Source organism: Myotis yumanensis, unplaced genomic scaffold (genome assembly GCF_028538775.1).
Source record: "Myotis yumanensis isolate MYYU_CA2020_CCGP unplaced genomic scaffold, mMyoYum1.0.hap1 SCAF_7, whole genome shotgun sequence".
NCBI classification, from domain to species: domain Eukaryota; kingdom Metazoa; phylum Chordata; class Mammalia; order Chiroptera; family Vespertilionidae; genus Myotis; species Myotis yumanensis.
In genome coordinates, this window is record NW_027223758.1 from 66,277,070 (window position 1) to 66,295,451 (window position 18,382).

Consider the following 18,382-nt stretch of genomic DNA (forward strand, 5'->3'; position numbering starts at 1 on the left):
AGGAGACGGCAATGAGCCCTTCAGTCATGGGAAATGGGGAATGGCTAGTCCAGAGCGATTCATTGGTTCTGGATACCTACTGCACCTGGCTGGACTGCTGAATGTGAATAGGTGGCCTTCTCATGGGACTGGGGTCCTGGGAGCTGGGAAGTATGGGAAAGCACTTGGGGCTGGTGATATCTGTTCATCTGGACTCTGCTGTCCTGCAGGTCTGAGGAACCATCCGCATTCAGTTCACCCAGCAGCCTTGCTGGACGCCTGCTGTAGTGGGAACAGCATCACCCACAGTCAGGGCAGAGCCGGGAGGAAGGGCAGAGCCCACAGCAGCCCCAGCCTGCAAGGCTTGCTCTGCTGAAGCCAAGTCCAGAAGAATGAGGGGGAGTTCATGTGTGGGAATGAGATTTGTGAATTATAAAGGCTGTGCAAGTGGAAATGATTATTCTTATCATTATTTGTATCCGATTCATCCATCACCCTGGAGAGGAGGAATGCGAGTACCTTTTATCTGGTGCTATGAATCAAATAGAATAGGATATGTTTTTCCAAAAGGTTTTTAGGGTAAATGGGACAGTTTCTCCTTTTCAAAACAATCTATCGGGGCCTTTGGATGAATCTTGGGCAGAAGTGAGGTGTTTCTGAGGCTGAGGACAGCCCAGCCCTCAGGGGTCCCCAGGAGTTCCCTAAGGGAGCCCGGTGGAGGCAGTAGGTCCCGCCACTGGCAACACCTCTGGCACTGCTGCCCGTGCCAGTGCCTGCTCAGACCAGAATGTCCCCAGAAAGAACCCAGGCCCATGCCTGGGGCCTGGACAACAGAAGGAACTCCCCAATTTCTCCCGTGGCCCTTGTGCAGGACCTAGTGCAACCGAGTCCAGGTGGAGCATAGGCCCTGCTCCAAAGAGCAGCAGATCTCAGGAAGAAATCGTGTCTGCCCTGCTGCGGTCATCTGGGGGAGGGGCTGGTCTTTAACATGCATGCATGCACACACTCACATCCCTTCTCTTTACACAGAGGCCCAGCAGCTTTCTGCACAGGCCCTGGAGATGAGCTGGGCAGGACAGGGAGGCCATCTGGTGGGGGTCTCCTGACTATGCCATCTTCCCCAAAGGAGAATCTAAGCTTTGAGAGACCTCAAGAAGGGGAGAGTAACACTTCAGTTTTTCCCTTGGGGAGAAGGTTCAAGATGAATATAGCTTGTGATGAAATCAAGGCTGCACCTAGCTGACTTCCATACACATGTATGTTCCTCCTCTCAGCCCAGGTCTCCACCAAAAGGCGAAGGGGTGCAAGCTCTACAGCATAGGGCCTGGCATGAACACTAGGGAGCTGAGGGAAATCGGACTTCTGCTGAGATAGAGACAGGAGGGTGTCACAGAGGAGGGGGCAGTGGAACTGTGGAATAGATGTAGGCCAGGCCAGAAAGGGTGCTCTGGGCATAAATGTGTGTGTGGGTGTAGCAGGATGGGGCGGTAGAGAGCGGGTTCTCAGAGATTCCTCATGGGAGTGGGAGCCAGGAAGAGAGTGAGGAGGGTTCAGGCTCAGGGATGGACATCATCCTCTCAGCCTGCCTATCCAGGAAAGCTTTCATGGGGAGAGTACCACTTGCTATCATTCAACTAGTGCTGGGGGCAGGTGGGGCATGGTATCCACACAGAGGCAGGTGTAGGCGGAGCAGCTTTACATTCTCAGCTACCTCTGCCCTAGGAGCTCTGTGACCTTAGACAGATGGCCTCACTCTGCTGTGCCTCAGTTTCCACATCTATAAAGTGGAGAAAGTGCCTCCCTCATGTTGCTGCCCTGGGGCTAAGCGCTAAGCGTATTTGTTCACATGAAGCCTTCACAGCCACCTGACAACAGCCATGGCTCTGTAGGTGTCGGTGGTGGTGGGTGGTGATAACAACAAGGGGGCCGGTCATCGTAATGGTTCCAGTGCCTTCCATTATCTGTAAGGTGGACTGATTACCTGGGAGGGTGTGGCAGGCCTTGGCCTTGGCCTTCACCAGCACACACTGATACTTTCTCTCTCCGGGGTTGGGTGTGGGAACAGGTAATAGATGACTACAGCGTGATCGGCCGCTCCCTGTTCAAAAAGGAGACCAACATCCAGCTCTTTGTGGGGCTCAAGGTACACCTGTCCACTGGGGAGCTGGGCGTCATTGACAGCTCCTTTGGCCAGAGTGGCAAGTTTAAGATCAACATCCCTGGTGAGTATGGTTATTTCCTCTTGCTCTCGGGGGTGGGCAGGCCATGGAGAAATAGCAACGACCGTGCCCTGACAGTACCTGGGCCTGCTGTGCTGCCGTGCAGAGCTCAGTCCACCATGGCCTCTGGTCCCACATTTGTGGCTGGAAAGCCAGTTTGGATCCTGGAGGAGCCTGGTGTGGAGTTAGCATCGGGTTTGAGCGGGGGTCAAGGTCTGAATATGAGTTCTCGCTTCACTGTGACCATTGGGGTGACCTTGGATGTGTCACTCATGCGCTCTGCCCACACCCATTTTCCTGACATCCTACTGTGTACCAGACATAGAGCTGTGGTCACGGGAGGGGACAGGTGTGAACACACTGAGTGAAGATAGACTGGTGTAGAAAAATAAATCGGGAGGATTGGCGAGTGTGCTGCCTGGACAGGGCAGTCAGGAAAAGCCTCTCTGAAGAGGTCATGGTGGAGTGGAGTCCTGACTGAAGAAAGGAGGGAGCCACGCAAATCCCCAGGGAAGAACATACTGCAGACAGGGAGGGAGACCAGTGAGAAGGTCCTGAGGGGTGGATGCTGGGCAGGAGTGGCCTGAGCGTGGAGATGTGTGGGTAGCTTTTTTAGTAAAATCTCCAGGTAGGGTAGTACCCTGGCCCCAGCTAGCAAGTAGCACTCCCAGGGCCCTGGCATCTCACCAGGTAAAGCCAGCTCTTCCACTCTCCCTAAGGCCTGACTGGAATCCTGCCTCCGAATCTTCCTGAAGTCCAGAGGCCATGTGCACTTGCCCTCTCCTGAGGGAGGGAGTGGTCAGCAGAGGCCTGCTTCCCTGCACGCTTGGCTGTGCTGTCGGTGCCCTGAGGCCCTGCCAAGGTGGGGCTGAGCCTCATCACCCTAAGGAGAGACTCCCTCAGGGCAGGTGAGGCAACACACGCTTGGGAACCTCTAGCCCTGACCCAGCTTCAAGTGCCTGCCCTGTCCAATCCAGTGCTCAGCTGCTCGGGTCCTCAGCCAAATTGGGTGCTCAGTGCCCTGCTCCAGGCTCCAGGGAACATGCACAGGGCGTGAGCCAGGCAGTGTCCAGGCCTCAGGCCCAGGCCTGGGCCAGTACCTGTGGAGCTCTCTGGGGAGGAGGGTGCAGGGAGCAGAGCTGCCTGAGGGAGGGCTGCACCACAGCACTGCCCCTTCCCCAGGCTGCTCGGGCCTCTGCTGGTGCAGACAGAAGGGAGGGCACGTCTGTTTGCTTCTTTGGGGGTGGATGGGATCGTGCTGACCTTCCTCTCAGCTCCCTTTCGTCTAGCCCAAGGCAAACTCCGAGTTGGGGGTGTTCCCAGAATAGGCCAGACGCAGGAGGAGGCTTGTTTGGGGGCCCTGGGTGCTGGGTGGGAGTGGAGGGAGGGGAGACATGGTGACGCTGCTTCAGTCAACTCGAGTTCACATTCCTTTGTTAGATCAGTGTTGTCTATTTAATAGGTCTGCTTCCTGTTTGTGGCTTTTAAGCCTTTTATTAAATATAACTGGTCAGATTCCTTCAGCCCATCCACCCCCACTGCCCACCCCCACCTCCTGCTTGTCTTTTCCTGCCGATTCCTCCCATAAAGAATTACTTTTAACCATTTTTAAGTGCCTTAATTGTGAAAGACTCTTCAGGAAACCCAAGCCATCCAGTGCCAGGTGGAGGAGGATAGCATTGCTGGCTGCACGTTGGGAATGCCGGGTGGAGAAGCCTGGGGTTGTGCTGCTGCACAGTTTAAGGCTCCCTGGAGCAGGAAGCAGCTCAGGGGCTGTCTCAGCCCTTGGGTCGTGGATGCAGCTGGTTCAAACGCAGCTTACCAGCCTCCCTGCTGGCTCTGTAGGGTGACTCCGCTGGGGAAGGCAGACTGGAGAACCCTCTGGGTGTCCTCCCCTCTGCCCCTGACCTCAAGGCCAGATGCTGACAGGGCCAAGCAGGTGTTGAAGAGGCCAGGTGCTAGGCAATAGTGAGTGGTGGGGACTGTGGGGACCTGGAGAACTACTTGGATCCAGCCAACTCCTGTTATATGAAATATAGGCCCGGGGATAGAATTTTACCTGATTTAACTTTTATGTAAAATTTCCTGATTAAAAAATAAAGTTGTCTGAACCAAACAAAACATGCCTTTGGCTGGGTTTTGCCTGTAGTGACTTGCGACTCCTGAATTTCAGGAAGGACACTTGGACCTCATATTCAGAAGTGGAAGCTGACATGTAAGATGCAAACAGTGTTTTATGGCACTGTAGATGCAGGCCTAAGAGACAGGGTCCTGACACTTAGGCCCATTGCTTCCCCAGAAGACACTCTTGGAAATAAGAGTAGCTTAAAGCATGGCTCATTCTGTCACCCAAGGAGCCTTCCCAGAAAGTCTTAGGGGACCTCAAGGTTGAAAAGCCCCACATTTATATAACTGCTCCCTTCAAAGTTGCCTCCGTGAGGCTGGGAGGCCCTGTGAGATGAGTTAGGAGCCCTCTGGGTCACATTGCAGGTGGAGAGAATAGTCGGAGGACTTTGCCAGGTGGAGGTGAGGTTCCTCCAGACCAGCCTGACTCCTGCCGTGTCATCCCATCTCTGCTTCCTGAGTGCTGCTTTGGTGCCAGGTGCTTTATGTCAGAGCTGGTCTTGTTATCTGCATCTCAAGGTGGGGCCTGGGGAGCAGAGGGGAGGCACCTTGCCCAGGGTCTTTCTGGGTGTGCAGCATCTGCCTCCCCAGTTGGCGCTTAGAGAGCCATCAGGCTTCAGGGGGCTTGGCACCATGGGGCACACACATGGTGGGAGATGCCCCCCTGCTGAGCGGTTGATAAAGCATAGTGGCCTGGGCTTCTGTAGCTCACCTGGCCAGCGCTGTCCTGCTGCTCCCACCCTCCATTCTGTGTCAGTGCCTCAGGCACCAGCTCCCACTATGAGAGGCAGCCTGGATGGTGGGCTGGACAGCAGCCCCTGCCAGCCCTGCACATCCACTGTGCAGGGGAAAGAACTTCTTTGATGACATCCAACCAGAGAAAGGCAGAGTGAGAGGATGAATGGACTTGTCACTATGAATCCCTGCTTATTGACTCTAGGAGTGAAGGCAAACATATGCATGCACTTTCATCTTCTGAAACAGTCTCCTAACCCTAAAATGACCCAGTAGGCTGTTATGTGTGCCTTGATAGGATACAGCAAGCTTTTTGAGGAGCCCAGATTCGTGGCAGGGGATCCGTCTCACACAAGGTGCTCCAGAACCTGCCAATTTGGGGAGGGTTGTGTGTGGTCTACTTTAGCACTCCGGTGGGGATGGCCCACAGTGCACACACAGCTTACAGCCTTGTCGCTGGAAAACTCTAGGCTCCAAGTACCACTGGTGTGATGGGCACCACTGCCCCTCATCGGTGACCACACAAGTCACAGCAAACGAATCTGACCAGGTCACAGAACTGCGGGCAGACACTCACCTTAGAAAAGCCAGAGCAGCAGGGATTGAGACCCACAGCCATTGGCGGCCACAGCAACAGCCTCATCATATCCATGGGCGCCCCCCCCCCCCACCCCCCCACTTGCTGAGAGTCCACTTATATGCCAGGAACTTGTGTGGCACTGCCAGATTCTCAATCAAAACCTGACATGGGTCCTGCTCATTTTCATTTAGGGTCATCAAATTTTGGTGATCTTTAATAATCTTTTAATAATTGCTAATCACAACTTAATGGACTCTAAGCAGATGAGGGAAAGAGAAATCTATAGAATTGTACTTGTAGTAAGAACCCAGAAGGAACTTCTGTTTCCTGCTCTTCAGAAGGAGCCAACACTGAGGAGCCATGGCAACAGTCAGAGAAGGGCTCTAGGAAGCTCCCAGAAAGGCTGGCTGTTACTTATACCTCAGCACTTGGAGTAAGTATCCCCATTTCACAGAGGAGGAAACCGTGGCTTGGAGGATAAGCAGTGACTTGCCCATGTTCCATACTAGTAAGCATTAGAGCTGGAATTTGAACCCGAAACATCTGCCTGAGACTTCCCTCAGCCTTGGTTTCTCCTGCACAGGGCAGGTGGTAAGCTCTGTCCCTTGGGCTGTGTATGAGAAGAGGTGCCAAGAGAGCTGCTGGGCAGGCCCTTGAGCAGAAGGTCTGTGAGGTCGCTGTTGATGGGACAGGAGGCTACCGCCTGGCCCCTGAGAGTGTGGCTGGACATCAGGAGAGCCACCACCTGCTCACCTCTGCAGGGTGTTCTGAGGAGGATCCCTAGGCCTCCTGGCTGCAGCTTCTGCCCCAGGGTTAGGGCTCTAGGGCTCAGTGTACCATCCCGGTCACGGTTTGCCAAGCCAAAGGGGGTGGCTCCCCTGGAATAGGAAATGTTGCCTGCACAATGAATAAATGGAGTTCACTGGAACAGACTGGAATGGACAAATGGATGAACCTAGGCCTGTGGGAGCCAAAAAGCCTGGTGCTTGGTGGGTGTGCTGTGGGCCTCCCCAGAACTTCATCCCACTCAGGCAGGCACCAGGGTCATTGGCCTTCCTCAGCACAGCTATCTCCTGATTACAGTTCTTTAGAACAAGACTCTGGTCCTTTAAAGTTGTGTTTAAAGGGCACTAGTCCATCCAACTTAGCAAACTCCAGGCTCAGGACTGGGAATGCCAAAATGATTCTGACAGTGTCCTGCCCCAAAGCACCTCCCTATGGGAGACGATGGCACAGACCAGCAATTCGCAGTCAGCACAGTGGGTGTCCATAGGAGCACAGGGTCAAGAATGAGGTGGGGACAGTGACCACTTTGAGGAAGAGTCAGGGCAGACTTCCCGGAGGAGATGCTGTTCAAGCAGGGATTGGAAAGGAAGAGGAGAAGAAGGCGTGTGGAGAAGGCTGGAATTAGAGATGTGATGTTCTCTAGAACAGTGGTCGCCAACCGATGGTCCGCAGACCACTGGTGGTCCGTGAGGTCCAAAAGGTTGGTGACGGTTGGTTTAAGGAAACCTTTGGAGCAGCAGTCACCAACCGGTGGTCCATGAAGTCCGAAAGGTTGGCGACCACTGGTCTAGACACATGTGGCCAGTGAGAAATGCCATGGGATGGGGAGTGCAGGTCCAGGCCCCTGTTGCCTGCGCTGAGATCCATTTCTTGCATCTGAGTCATGGATGTGGGAATTCTCACTTTGCCTTTTCCTGGGGCCCCATTTCTCCCTCTGCTGCCCATACCATTCTTCAAGCCCAAACCAGACCCCTCCTCTGTGGAGGTGTGCCTGGCACTCCTCTCTGGCCCACAGCGTTGCCAAGGAGGCCTGGGCTGGGAAGGCAGGGAGGGCCTCTGTTTACTCCACTTGTCCCATTCTGCAGGTGAAGAAACTGAGGCCCCTTGCTCATGGCTGCCCAACCAGTAATTACCCAGAGTCTCTTTCTGCCTCTTCATCCCCAGGAGCACCGCACAGTGGCCACCAGAAGTGAGGGGCACCGAGGTGCTGCCAGGTGGTTCTTCTGTCAGAGCCCTTCCAGCCCTTTTACGGTTCTCAGGTTCAGGCAGACCACTTCACAGCCCTTGCACCAAAACAGGGGGTAGACAGTATCACCTTTGTGTCCCAGACTCACAGGGGCAGCCGGGGCCTCCATGCACCTGGCTTTCATTAGCTGTTTATTGGGCCCTTGATGTGCCAGGGGAAATGGAGTCCGGGCCAGGGAGGGAGGTCCTGGATGCTGGCTGTGCAGAGAGAATCCTGGGCACTGCATTAGCCTCAGCGCTCAGCAGAGCAGCACCTCCCCTACTGCATCACTGGCTCTCAGTGCCTGACATTGGTTAGGAGGGTGGGCAGGCTAGGCCAGGACTGCAGGGGGCATTGGCCCAGTTCCTTGGAGGATCTCCTGGCTCAGCACAGGGACTGGCCTCCAGAGTCAGGTGCCAAGCCCTTCACTGCCACAGGCCATTTCCCACTCCGAGCTGTAGCCCTTCAGTGCTAACATGGGATGAATAATTCTGATTTCCAGAGAGGAAGTTAGGCTGAGATCACATAATCCCTGCCTGCAGTCTCTGACCCAGGACAGGGGCTCCAAAAATGGTGGCTGGGCCATGCATTGTTTTTGCTCACCAGACATCCATCCTCACCTGGGGTAGCATGTGTCCCCTGAGGTTTCTCCTGAGGCCTCTCTCCTTGGCTTGTAGATGGCCATCTTCTCCCTGTGTCCTCAGCTGGCCCTCCGTTTGTGTGTGTGTGTGTGTGTGTGTGTGTGTGTGTGTGTGTATCTCCTCTGCTTATAGTGACCACATTTCACCTAATTACCTCTTGAAAGGCTCTGTCTCCAAATACAGCCACAGCTGAGGTACAGGAGGTTAGGACTTCAACATGGAATTGAGGGGAGACACAATTCAGCCCCTAGCAGTTGGGAAGACAGGCAGTAAGCAGACCACCTGCCTACAAGATTTGTATTTTGGCAAACTGCATCAAGCTGTGCAGCAATGTGAGGTGCCAGGAGAGTTTATAGCAGAACCCAGGCATTGGTCTTGCACTGGGTGCTGGAGGGCAAGTCGGCGCTCTTTGGACTGTCAGGGGCTACCACGTGGGGCCTGGTAAGCCAAGGGAAGATATTTGACTCTCTAAGTGCAGAGAGAAGCTGTTGGAGGGCCTGTAACAGGCTGCTGTACAAAGATGCCCTGATCTGCCTGCTGTGTGCTGTCACCTGAAAGGGCAGAGACCCCTCCAGGCAGGGGGCTGGCTCGAGCCACCCCGTCGTAATGGGCAGCTACCGCTCACTTCCATTGTGGGTGTTTGGGGCAGCAAGATGGTGACAGTGTGATCAGATCTCCAGTTTTTCAAGAGAGACTAGGAAACCAGATTTTTACATGAAATCTTCCAGTTCTCAAATGTGGGCCACTGTGCCTGGCCTGCTGGTGCCAGGTCCTTGATGTGCCGCCTCCTCCTGTTGCTGCAGCCCTCTTCCTTTTGCTCTGAAGGGCACACCAAGGCTCTGAGGAGCAGATGACTGGTCCAGTGGACCCAGAGGCCCCAGGGGGAAGTGGGTCTCTCTCATGGGCATCATTCAGCTTCTGGAAAACCCAGCAAAGAGAATTAAGACTCATCTTGGTGCCATAGTGAGGGCCCGCAGGAGCCCTGAGGTTGTGGGTGTTGTGTTCCCATAAACAGGCCCTGGGCATGTTCCCTCCAGGGTTTGACATAAAACTGATTTTCTTTAAAATGTATTCTCTGCACCCACCCACCCAGTCACAACCGTAGACTCTGTTTGGAGAGGATTCTTGGGCAGCCTGTCCTCAGGATTTCATCGTCATTCTTAGCCGGCTGCAAATTGACTTTTATTGAAAGATGTTGGCAGGGCTGGGGTTGTGCTGCTTGGCATTTTCTGGGAGGTTGAAAGCAGGGTACCTTCAAAGAACAAGAGCTTCAGAGTCAGCCAGACCTGTGGTGGAATCTTGGCTAGAATTTTAACCTTTGTGAGCCTTGGTTTCCTCATCTGTAAGATGAGTTATTTTGAGGGTTTTTCCTTCCAACTTTTTGAAAAACTTCAATGGTACAGAAAAGTTGAAAGAATAGTTTATTGAACCTAGATTTCACATTGTTAATATCTTTATCACATTTGCTTTCCGTGTATGTGCTGAACTATTTAAATGTTAGCTGTGGAACTCACTTACATCTGCATACTTCAGCATGTGCCCCCTAAGGTTTAGGGCATTCTCTTCTATGATCACCATACGATTGTCATTTGAGAAATTTAACATCGACATGATATGACCCAAGGTACAGTCCATTTTTATTTCCCCAATTGTCCCTGCATTTGGTTGTCATGTCTCTTAGTTTCATGATGCTGACATCTTTGGACTCTAGGTGGGTTGTTTTCCAGGCGTGCTCTTGGGGTCTGTCTGGTGTTTCTTCGTGACTAGGTTCTGGTGTGCATATGTAGAAGGAACCCCACAGAGGCAACCTTGTGTCTTTAGTGCATCACCTGGGATGCATGCTATGTCCATTTGCCCATCGTGGGTCATGTAAGTTTGATCACTGGTTAAGGTGATTGTTAGGGGGGTCAATGAGGAGATGGAGACAGCCTGTGGACCAAAGATAGCTGGTGTGAAGAGAGTGCAGGGCAGCTGTGCCCATGCATGAGGCAGGTGTGCCCACATGTGAGGCCTCTGTGGCCTACTTAGGGGAGGACACTGTGAGGTTCCTTTGCAACTCATGGTTAAGGCCCTGGTCTGGCAGCAGGGAAGTAGAGCTGGCTCTGTGGGCCCCAGTTCAGGGGTGTCTACCCCCTCCCCAAAGCTGCATGGGGCTAAGCCAGGATCTGGAAGGAAGAGCTACTATTTCCCAAAATCTTCAGAGTCCTCTCTATCCCTTTATCTGTCTCCTTGCCAACCCCCCTCGCCCTTGCTCAAGTCAGACCTGAACACACAGAGAGTTGGTGCCCGCCCCTCCCCAGGGGGGCACAGTCTGTTGGAGATGACTACAGAAAGTAACCAACACCATGGTGGCATGCTATGGGCCATGTGGACAGGGAGGATGCATGACCACTCCCTTCCAGAGTGGAGTAGGGCACAGTAAGGCTTGATCTGGCCTTGAAGGTGAGGGGTTTTCCCAGGTAAAGGAAAGGAAGAAAGGCATTCAGGACAGGGAAAACGGTCTCTAACACAGAGGCTAGAAAGAGGGCAGCATATTTATTGCTTACTGTAATATGTATGACATTGTTCTAAATGTTCTTTATGTTGCTAACTAACTTAGTTTGGTGTGTTTAAAATGGTGGTTTTGGAACTTTTTTTAAAGCAGTGGAACTTTTTCTTCTGAATAAAGCTTACATGGAATCAACCACAGTTGAGCCCCTAGGGATCCTCCTACTGTTCATCTTCAATTCCAGGCCTCGGGCCTGAGGCCCTGAACCCCATGCTTGGCATCTGGCCTTTGTCAGGTCAGTTCATCAGCCTCAGCCCCACCGACATTTGGGGCTGGGTCATTCCTTGTGCACTGCGGGTTGGCCTCTGCTCTCTGGGTGCCAGTAACACACCCCCAGACCCCCTTTCTAATTGTGACCACAAAAGACTTCTCTGGACGTTTCCCTGGAAGGCTGAATGGCCGCAGTTGAGAACCACCAGTCTAAGCAGAGGGGGAAGCTGCAGAGCCTGTATGCAGGGAGGGGCCTAGTCAGAAAGCTCTACCTGGCAGCTGATAGGAGGTGGTGAAACTGAGGCCCCGAGGCTGGGGCAGTGGGCGCTGGAGAGCAGGCCTGGGTGGGCTGCGGTGAGGAAGGGCTTCTCAAAGAGCCTCTACGTCAGGCCTCCTCTGGGTGCCACATGGCCAGCAAGGCAGGTCCCAGGGAGGCCTCGGGTTACTCTAGCGCTGCCCTGAGACAGGCAATGCACAGCACTGTGTCTGCTTCATCCCTGAGGTCTCGTGTCCTGGGATGTTCTCCTGGCACTGGGGTGGTGGGAGGTCCCCGATATCTGACCCAGCAGCCTTAGGGGTGCGAGAGGCTTTTTGCAGCCTGATGTGTGCTAGGAGCACAGCACCATTACCTGGATTCTTACAAGCTGAGTGAAACGTCTTTGGGAAATATTTCTCTTTGTTTATAAATCTCCTAAGCTTTTAAATTTTTTACCAGTTTGTGATTTTAGGGAAAATTTGTATTTTTCATATAATTTATGCTGTCTAAATAAAGTCATATGAGCAAACTGAGTATTTGTTTTAATGTTTCAGGCAGTGGTGACACTTTTGTGATTAGCTAAGTACTCTCTCCAGAAAGCCTTGATGTATAACCACTGACCAGCAGTCTTAAATATCTGAAAGAAAGTCCCAGAAACCAGAGCCACCCCACATCCTCTTGCGGAACGATGTTGGCTTGGGCAGTTCTGCCAGCTCTTGTGTCTTAATACCTACTGCCCTGGACTGAAGCTAGTCATGCACCCCCAAACCTCAAGGCCACCAAAGACTTGTGCGAGGAACAAGAACCTCACGTGCATTAGTTTTCCCGCACTAGAGAATTCACCTTATTAACAGAAACATGTCACGTGTTCATAGAGCCTTGTCGTTATAGTTATTAACAAGGGGTAGGATGGCTGGCCAAGGAAAATCTCTCCCCAGCCAAATGCTGGAACACAGGAGAGCCTGAAGCAGGAGGGCAAGGTCAAGCACGGACTGCTTCAGCCCTTGCTGCTGGCCAGTGTTCAGCCCTTGCTGCGTGCCAGACTCTCCTCAATGCCGTCCCTAAATTACATTATGTAGTTCTCCCACAGCCCTCAGAGCTGGGAACTGTCCACATGTTACTCGTAAATCACTTGCTCAGGTCTTACCCTCTGCCTGTAGGGCCACACTGCATAGCAGCCCTCCTAGAGAGACTGCGGTTGGGAGGAGACAAGTTATCCACACAGGCACCTAAAATCGTGCCTGGTGCGGTCAGTGCTCACTCAGGGTTTGCTGCTGCTGCTTTAGGTTCTGCTCCATCCACCTTTGAGTCTCCCCTGTGCTTCTTCCCTGATGGGGTACACTGCAGAAGATGAGGTGAGGCAGTGATCATCACAGCAGTAACACTGGTCTCTGCCTGCACCCATAGGAGCCATTCTAGAACCACCCAAGGCAGAGGATTTTTGTAACCAGTGCCTCACATGGTCTCCACTGTACAGATGTCTCAGTGAGACCCTGCATAGGTCATGTAGCTCGGCAGTAGAGGGGGATACAGGTTTGGACCCCAGCAGAGTGTAGAAGTCCAGGATACCTGGAGCCAGGCAGGACAGGCTGGTAGAGAGAACCTGGCATTCCGATGGGGAGGTCAGTGCTCACCCAGGGTTTGCTGCTGCTGCTCTAGGTAGGCTCTGGGCTCACTTCACTCTTGCCCTCCACCTCCCACAGGGCCTTCTCACCAGGCCACAGACCCTGCTGAGTTTAGATGGCACTTGGTGAGCTGTGGGTGGCCATTGTCTTGCTCAGGCAGCTCCTGTCCGTGGCTCACAGGGGGCCTGGCCCTTTGCTGAGTGTGCTGCTGCTGCCTGCTACTGAGTTAGGGACCAGGGCTTCTGTGGCCTGATGTTTGTTTACTTAGGGCTCAACAGTCTGAGTTGCTGCCTGCACAGCCCCAGAGAGCTCTCGTGTAGAGCGGTCTGTCTGACTCCCCGCTGCTCATTCGGCGGCCTATCTGTGGGTCAGTCACTTCTGGATGGAGGTAGGGAACCAGAAAGACCCGTATGTCACGTGTTTATCTTAACCCACTTCTCACTCATTATAAAAGTTGCATGGTTACATTAGAGAGAAAGCTTACAAATCGGGGGGTGGGGAGGGTGAGGGGAGGAGCCACCCACAGGCTCCCCACTTCTGTGACACTACCGTGGACTCCTCCCAGGACTTCTTCAGGTGTCACTTTGTGTGGCAGAAAGAGCTCAGGGTCAGGAGTCAGAGTTTACCTCTGCCCTGTTCCCTAGCAGCTGTGACCCCTGGAGCAGTCACGCTGCCTCTCTGGGCTTCAGTGTGGTCTGTAGGAGGGGACCAGTGCTCGCTCCTCATGAGGTGGCTGAGAGAACAGCAGCTTGGAGCATGTGCGAAGGGCCTGGCTCAGAGCCTGGCGCAGAGAAGACTTTAGTCAGTGGCAGCATTGTTCATGTGAGTCTCTGAGACATGGCACACTGCACACTCAGCTTGTGCTGCGTCTTCTCTTAGAGTCACCTGACTCACACTGGCCCTTCTCTAGGGTCACGCAGCTCACGAAGTCATCTTTGAACTTTCGCATGCCTTTCTCATGCATCAGGCTTTGAATTTGAACCATTCCGTCAGTAGGTACTTCCTCACTCTCACATAGATGCCTGTAGTTTCACTAGCAGATGGGGGAGGGGGGATGCTCAGGGAGAGCCCACCCCACTGCTTGACAGTAGTAAGGGCTCAATAAATGCACATTGAATAAAGGCAGTAGTAGGCGCTCAATAAATACATAATGACAAAAGTTGGTCAAAACCAGGTGAATTTTTTCAGTGTTTGTGACTCAGTGATCAGTGTTAGAAATAAATGTATGGAAAACAATGATATAGTTAGTGTGTGCCATGTACTATTCTGTATTTTGCATGTACTAATATCATTTCATTTTCACAACAAACCTGACAGAAGATGCCATCATAATTAGAGTTACTGAAATTGCCATTTTACAATTGAGGAAACAGAAGCACAGAGAGGCAAAGGAACATGCCCAAAGTCACACAGCTGTTGAGTTCCAGCATGGAGATTGGAACCCAGGCTATCTGACTGCAGCCCTTGCTCTTACCCCTCTGCTCCCCACTCTGACAGTTTATCCTCTTGTCCATCTGCTCTATGTGGCCCGAGCTTAGGGCCCAACAACTGGAAATTCCAGAAGTTCCAATTTCTGCTTGACCCCACTGCTGGGGTTGTTATGGTAATGCCCTGGATCTCAGTTTTCCTGTATGAAGGAGGGGAGCCTTTCTTGCCTTCAGGGTTGAGATGGGTAAGTGAGAAAATGTATATAAAGTGCCTGGCTTCTTGTAAACGTTCGGTAAGTGTGAGTTTCTTTCTTTTTCTGTGCATGGAGGTTGTAGGCTGTCACTTGGGAATGAAGCATAGGATGAGACCAGAAGTTCATGTCTGTGTGTCTCTGGGGACCAGCAAATGTCCTAACTCTCAGATAACCCTTGCCAGCACCTGACTGTGAACACATACGTCTGCCAGTCCTCATAGCTCCTGCTTTACTAGGCCCTGGCCTATAACCCCCCTTACTGTGGGCACAGACCCACTTGTCGTGGGGGCTGCCATGACCATCCCCTCTTGTCCAGAGCAGAGTTCAGCTCATTAGTTATATTTAGCTTCTTCCCATTCAGCCACCCACCTGCCTACCCTGCCACTCCTGCACTCTGTCCCTCTGTCCCCCATGCTACTCTTCAGCCCTGTAAGGGCCCATGGCAGCTGTCCTTCCTTCTGCTGCCTGTGCTGGATCCTCTGGGCTCTGCACAGATGCCACCTCTGCCCTTGCCTGTCGCCTGCAGGGCCATGTGTGAGCATGCCCCTGTGATGCTCCGGACCATCACCCTGCACTGAGCCAGGTGGGATTGAAGAATAGACTACTGAAGCCTTAACTCCATGGCTCCCCTAGCCAGGCTCTCCCACGATGGCCTTCCTAGCTGCAAACTTAGTGAGAAAGAGTCTCTCTCCTAGTAGTCCCACCAAAGTACTGGAGCTCCATACCCATCCCAAAACAGTGCCAGGGCTGGGTGCATGCACCAGGCAGCTGAGGTCATGGCTGCTCCTGGCTCCAAAGGTGGACCCTGCTTCTACCTCTGCACCCCAAGGAAAGCCAGGGGCTGTTGCAAGAAGTAGCAGAAGTGAAGTGACAGATGTTTGCTACTAGCAGATGTGCCAAGTGGTTGTGCCAGGCTGTTCTCACTGCTGGAATGGCCTTCCTTTCACCCCTGGCTTCCGCTCAGCCTCAGTGTAGTGCGCGGTACCTTCTGCAGGACCCCCTTAGCATCCTGGGCCCGCCTCTTTTCCTGCAACCTCTGGATTGCTATGGCCTCTCACCTGTCTCCCTAGGAGCCTCCCCCAGAGGTGAGCCTTTCTAGGCTGAGGGTCCTGGCTGATCTCCCTGTGTCATAGGGCCCCTCGCAGGAAGCCCCATGGTGCACACATGGCGGGCTAGGAAGGAGCCCTGTCCCTTCAGCTGTACAACCTTCCCTTTTCCGATCACAGTGCTTGATCTAGTGGCAAGGATTAGGTCGTTCATTCTCATCAGCCCTAGCCCACTCATGTGTGAAGGCAAAGCATTAAGGATGTTAGGATTTTCCAGTGGCCTGCTCAGGTCTCAGAAGTCTCAGCAGAGTGGGCATAGCCATGGTTCTCGGGAAATGGGAGAGAATTCCCCTGAGAACCTGTGGCAGGAACAGGTGATTGTTCTGGACCCAAGGATTTGGTGGGACCCTCACCCTGCTGACTGACACATGTTTGCTGTCACTTGGGGAAAGAAGGCTTCTTTCTGTCCCAGCAGGGGCACCTTCCCACACAGGGGTCAAGGCCTGACGCCAGGCATCTCCTTCCAAATGACATGTTTTATGTGGTTTGAAAAAATCATAAACTTTCTTTATAACCAAGAGTAATATAATCTCATTCAATGAAATTTGCATGTTACAGAAAAATACAATGTCTCCTCTAATCCCATCATTAATATTTTTCCTTCTTCTTCTTTTCTCTTCATGGGTTTCTTTTTATGTAGCCTAGAGGTTATGGTATATACAATTTTGTGTTTGATTCTTTTCAATTACTATAATTATACAACTTTTTTTCTCCTTTTCTATGTTACACTGTAGTCTTCAGGGAAGATTGAATGGTGTAGTGTTGAGAGCTTGGCTCTGGCCTACAACAGAGCTTGGTTCAAACCCCAGTCCACTACTTACCAGATTGATAACCTTGGGTGAGTGACTGGACCCCTCCAGGCCTTAGTTCCTCATCTGGAGATAAGAGTGTGCCCTGCCTGGGGGCTGTGAGACCTACAAGTGCAGTGAGATGTGAAAGCACCTACACTAGCACGGTTCCCAGCACACAGCTGGTGCACAGCAAACCTGAGCTGTGTCAGTCGTCCCCCAAGGCTGAACCACAGCACCTTTTGCTTAGGTGTTTCTAGCTTCTCTCTATCAGAAATAGCATTGCTGGGAACATCTTTGTGTATCAACCTTATCTAAATATTATCAGAAGTTGAGTTCTTATTTTTAAAAAGAAAATACTCTAAACATTTAAAAAGTTCAACTTCTTGAAAGCTCCTGGAAAGTGATTTCCAAAAGTATCACATCATTTTGTACTCCCATCAGCACAGTCTGAAGGCATCTATTTTTCCACCGTGTCACTGGCATAGGCCGACCCTCTGCTATTTATTCTGGCTAAGTTGATGCATGGAAAATGGCATCTTGATATTTTTATTTGCATTTCTTTGGTAATTAGTGATGTCAACCATTTTGCCATATTCAGGTTTCTTTAAAGAGAATTAAAAGAAGCAGGTATAGTAGAGGAGGGTGTAGTTTACAGCCAGGCGTGTTTATGGATGCCTGCCGGAATTCCCTACCCGGGCTCCCAGCCTGGGGTCTGAGTCCCTCTTGGATTCTGAACTTTGAATACCCCTGCTGTAAACTTCGTGTCCCCCAGCCCTGTGCAAGTAGGAAGACCTGCAAAGATGGCCGTTTGTCCACCTCAGATTCACAGCTCTAGTCCCAAGGCATCAAGACCCTCTCTCTTCCACCCAATGCAAATCCCTCTACACATGGCCCTGTGATAAGTCCTGAACCCAGAGCCCAGACTCAGGGCCTGTCCTCAGCCGCTCAGTCCCCAGGCAGCATGGCTATGTCACAAGTAGGCAGCTCCATCACCCACCACTGGCCAGGGCTGTGGAGGAGGTCTGTCTGAGACACTGCAGGAGAAAACTAAGAATTGGGGGGCTTCTTAGAGCCTGAAGGATGAATCACCCTTTGCTAGACTCAAGGACCACCTGTGAGCCTTCTAAGGACAGGGGGCTCACAGTTCTGTGCACCCCTACATCCCAAGGGCCTGGCACCATCCAAGGAAGGCAGGCAGGCAGGCACACCTAGCTACCTGGAGGCACAAAGTGAGGCAAGGGGACTTGGTGTGAAGCTGAGAGATGGCCTGGCCGGGGCTCACTACCAGGTACTGGGGAACCACTGAGGGTGTTTGGTCAGAGGAGGCCAGGATCTGAAGTGTGTTTGAGGAGGATGTTGGTACTGGTGGTCTAGAGGGGCTGGCAGATTGCCCCTGGGAGCCCCTGGGAATGCCCAGTGAGCACAGGAGAGCAGGCACAGGGGCAGAAGCCTCCGGTCGCCCTCTCTCTGTTCCCCCACACACCAGGCCAGCTGCTGCCCAACTGCAGGCTGACCCTTCTCCAACAGCTAACTGTCCACAAGCTGGCTGTCCCTGGACCAAGAGGACTGAAGCTGGCTTTATCAGGATAGCCCCAGTGACCCCAAGGCAAGGTTGGACTCTCCCCAGGCAGCCCTGGGCATTTCCACTGGGCTCTGTACCACACAGCACGCCAGCCGGCCAAGGAGACTAGAAAACAGATTTGGGAGAAAAGAGTTTAAAAGAGGTGAGGGGTGAAAGTTGAGGTTTCAGAAAATCCCAATAAAAATTAAAACAAGCCATCCGTCTTTCTCACTGGCATGTTACCCTGACAGTGGCCTTTGTGGATCTTGCCCCAATGTCTATGGGGAAGGCGACTGAAACCTAATCCAGCAGCCA

General features: G+C 52.5%; 1 protein-coding gene across 2 annotated transcripts in view; it reads left to right on the forward strand.

Moving 5' to 3' along the window:
* EEFSEC (eukaryotic elongation factor, selenocysteine-tRNA specific) overlaps positions 1-18,382 on the forward strand; it is a 237,031-nt gene that overhangs the window by 200,696 nt on the left and 17,953 nt on the right. For both annotated transcript variants that reach the window (XM_070421586.1, XM_070421587.1), the window contains one exon: positions 2,045-2,201. In XM_070421586.1, coding sequence (XP_070277687.1) covers positions 2,045-2,201 — 157 coding nt within the window. The remainder of the gene's footprint in view (positions 1-2,044; positions 2,202-18,382) is intronic.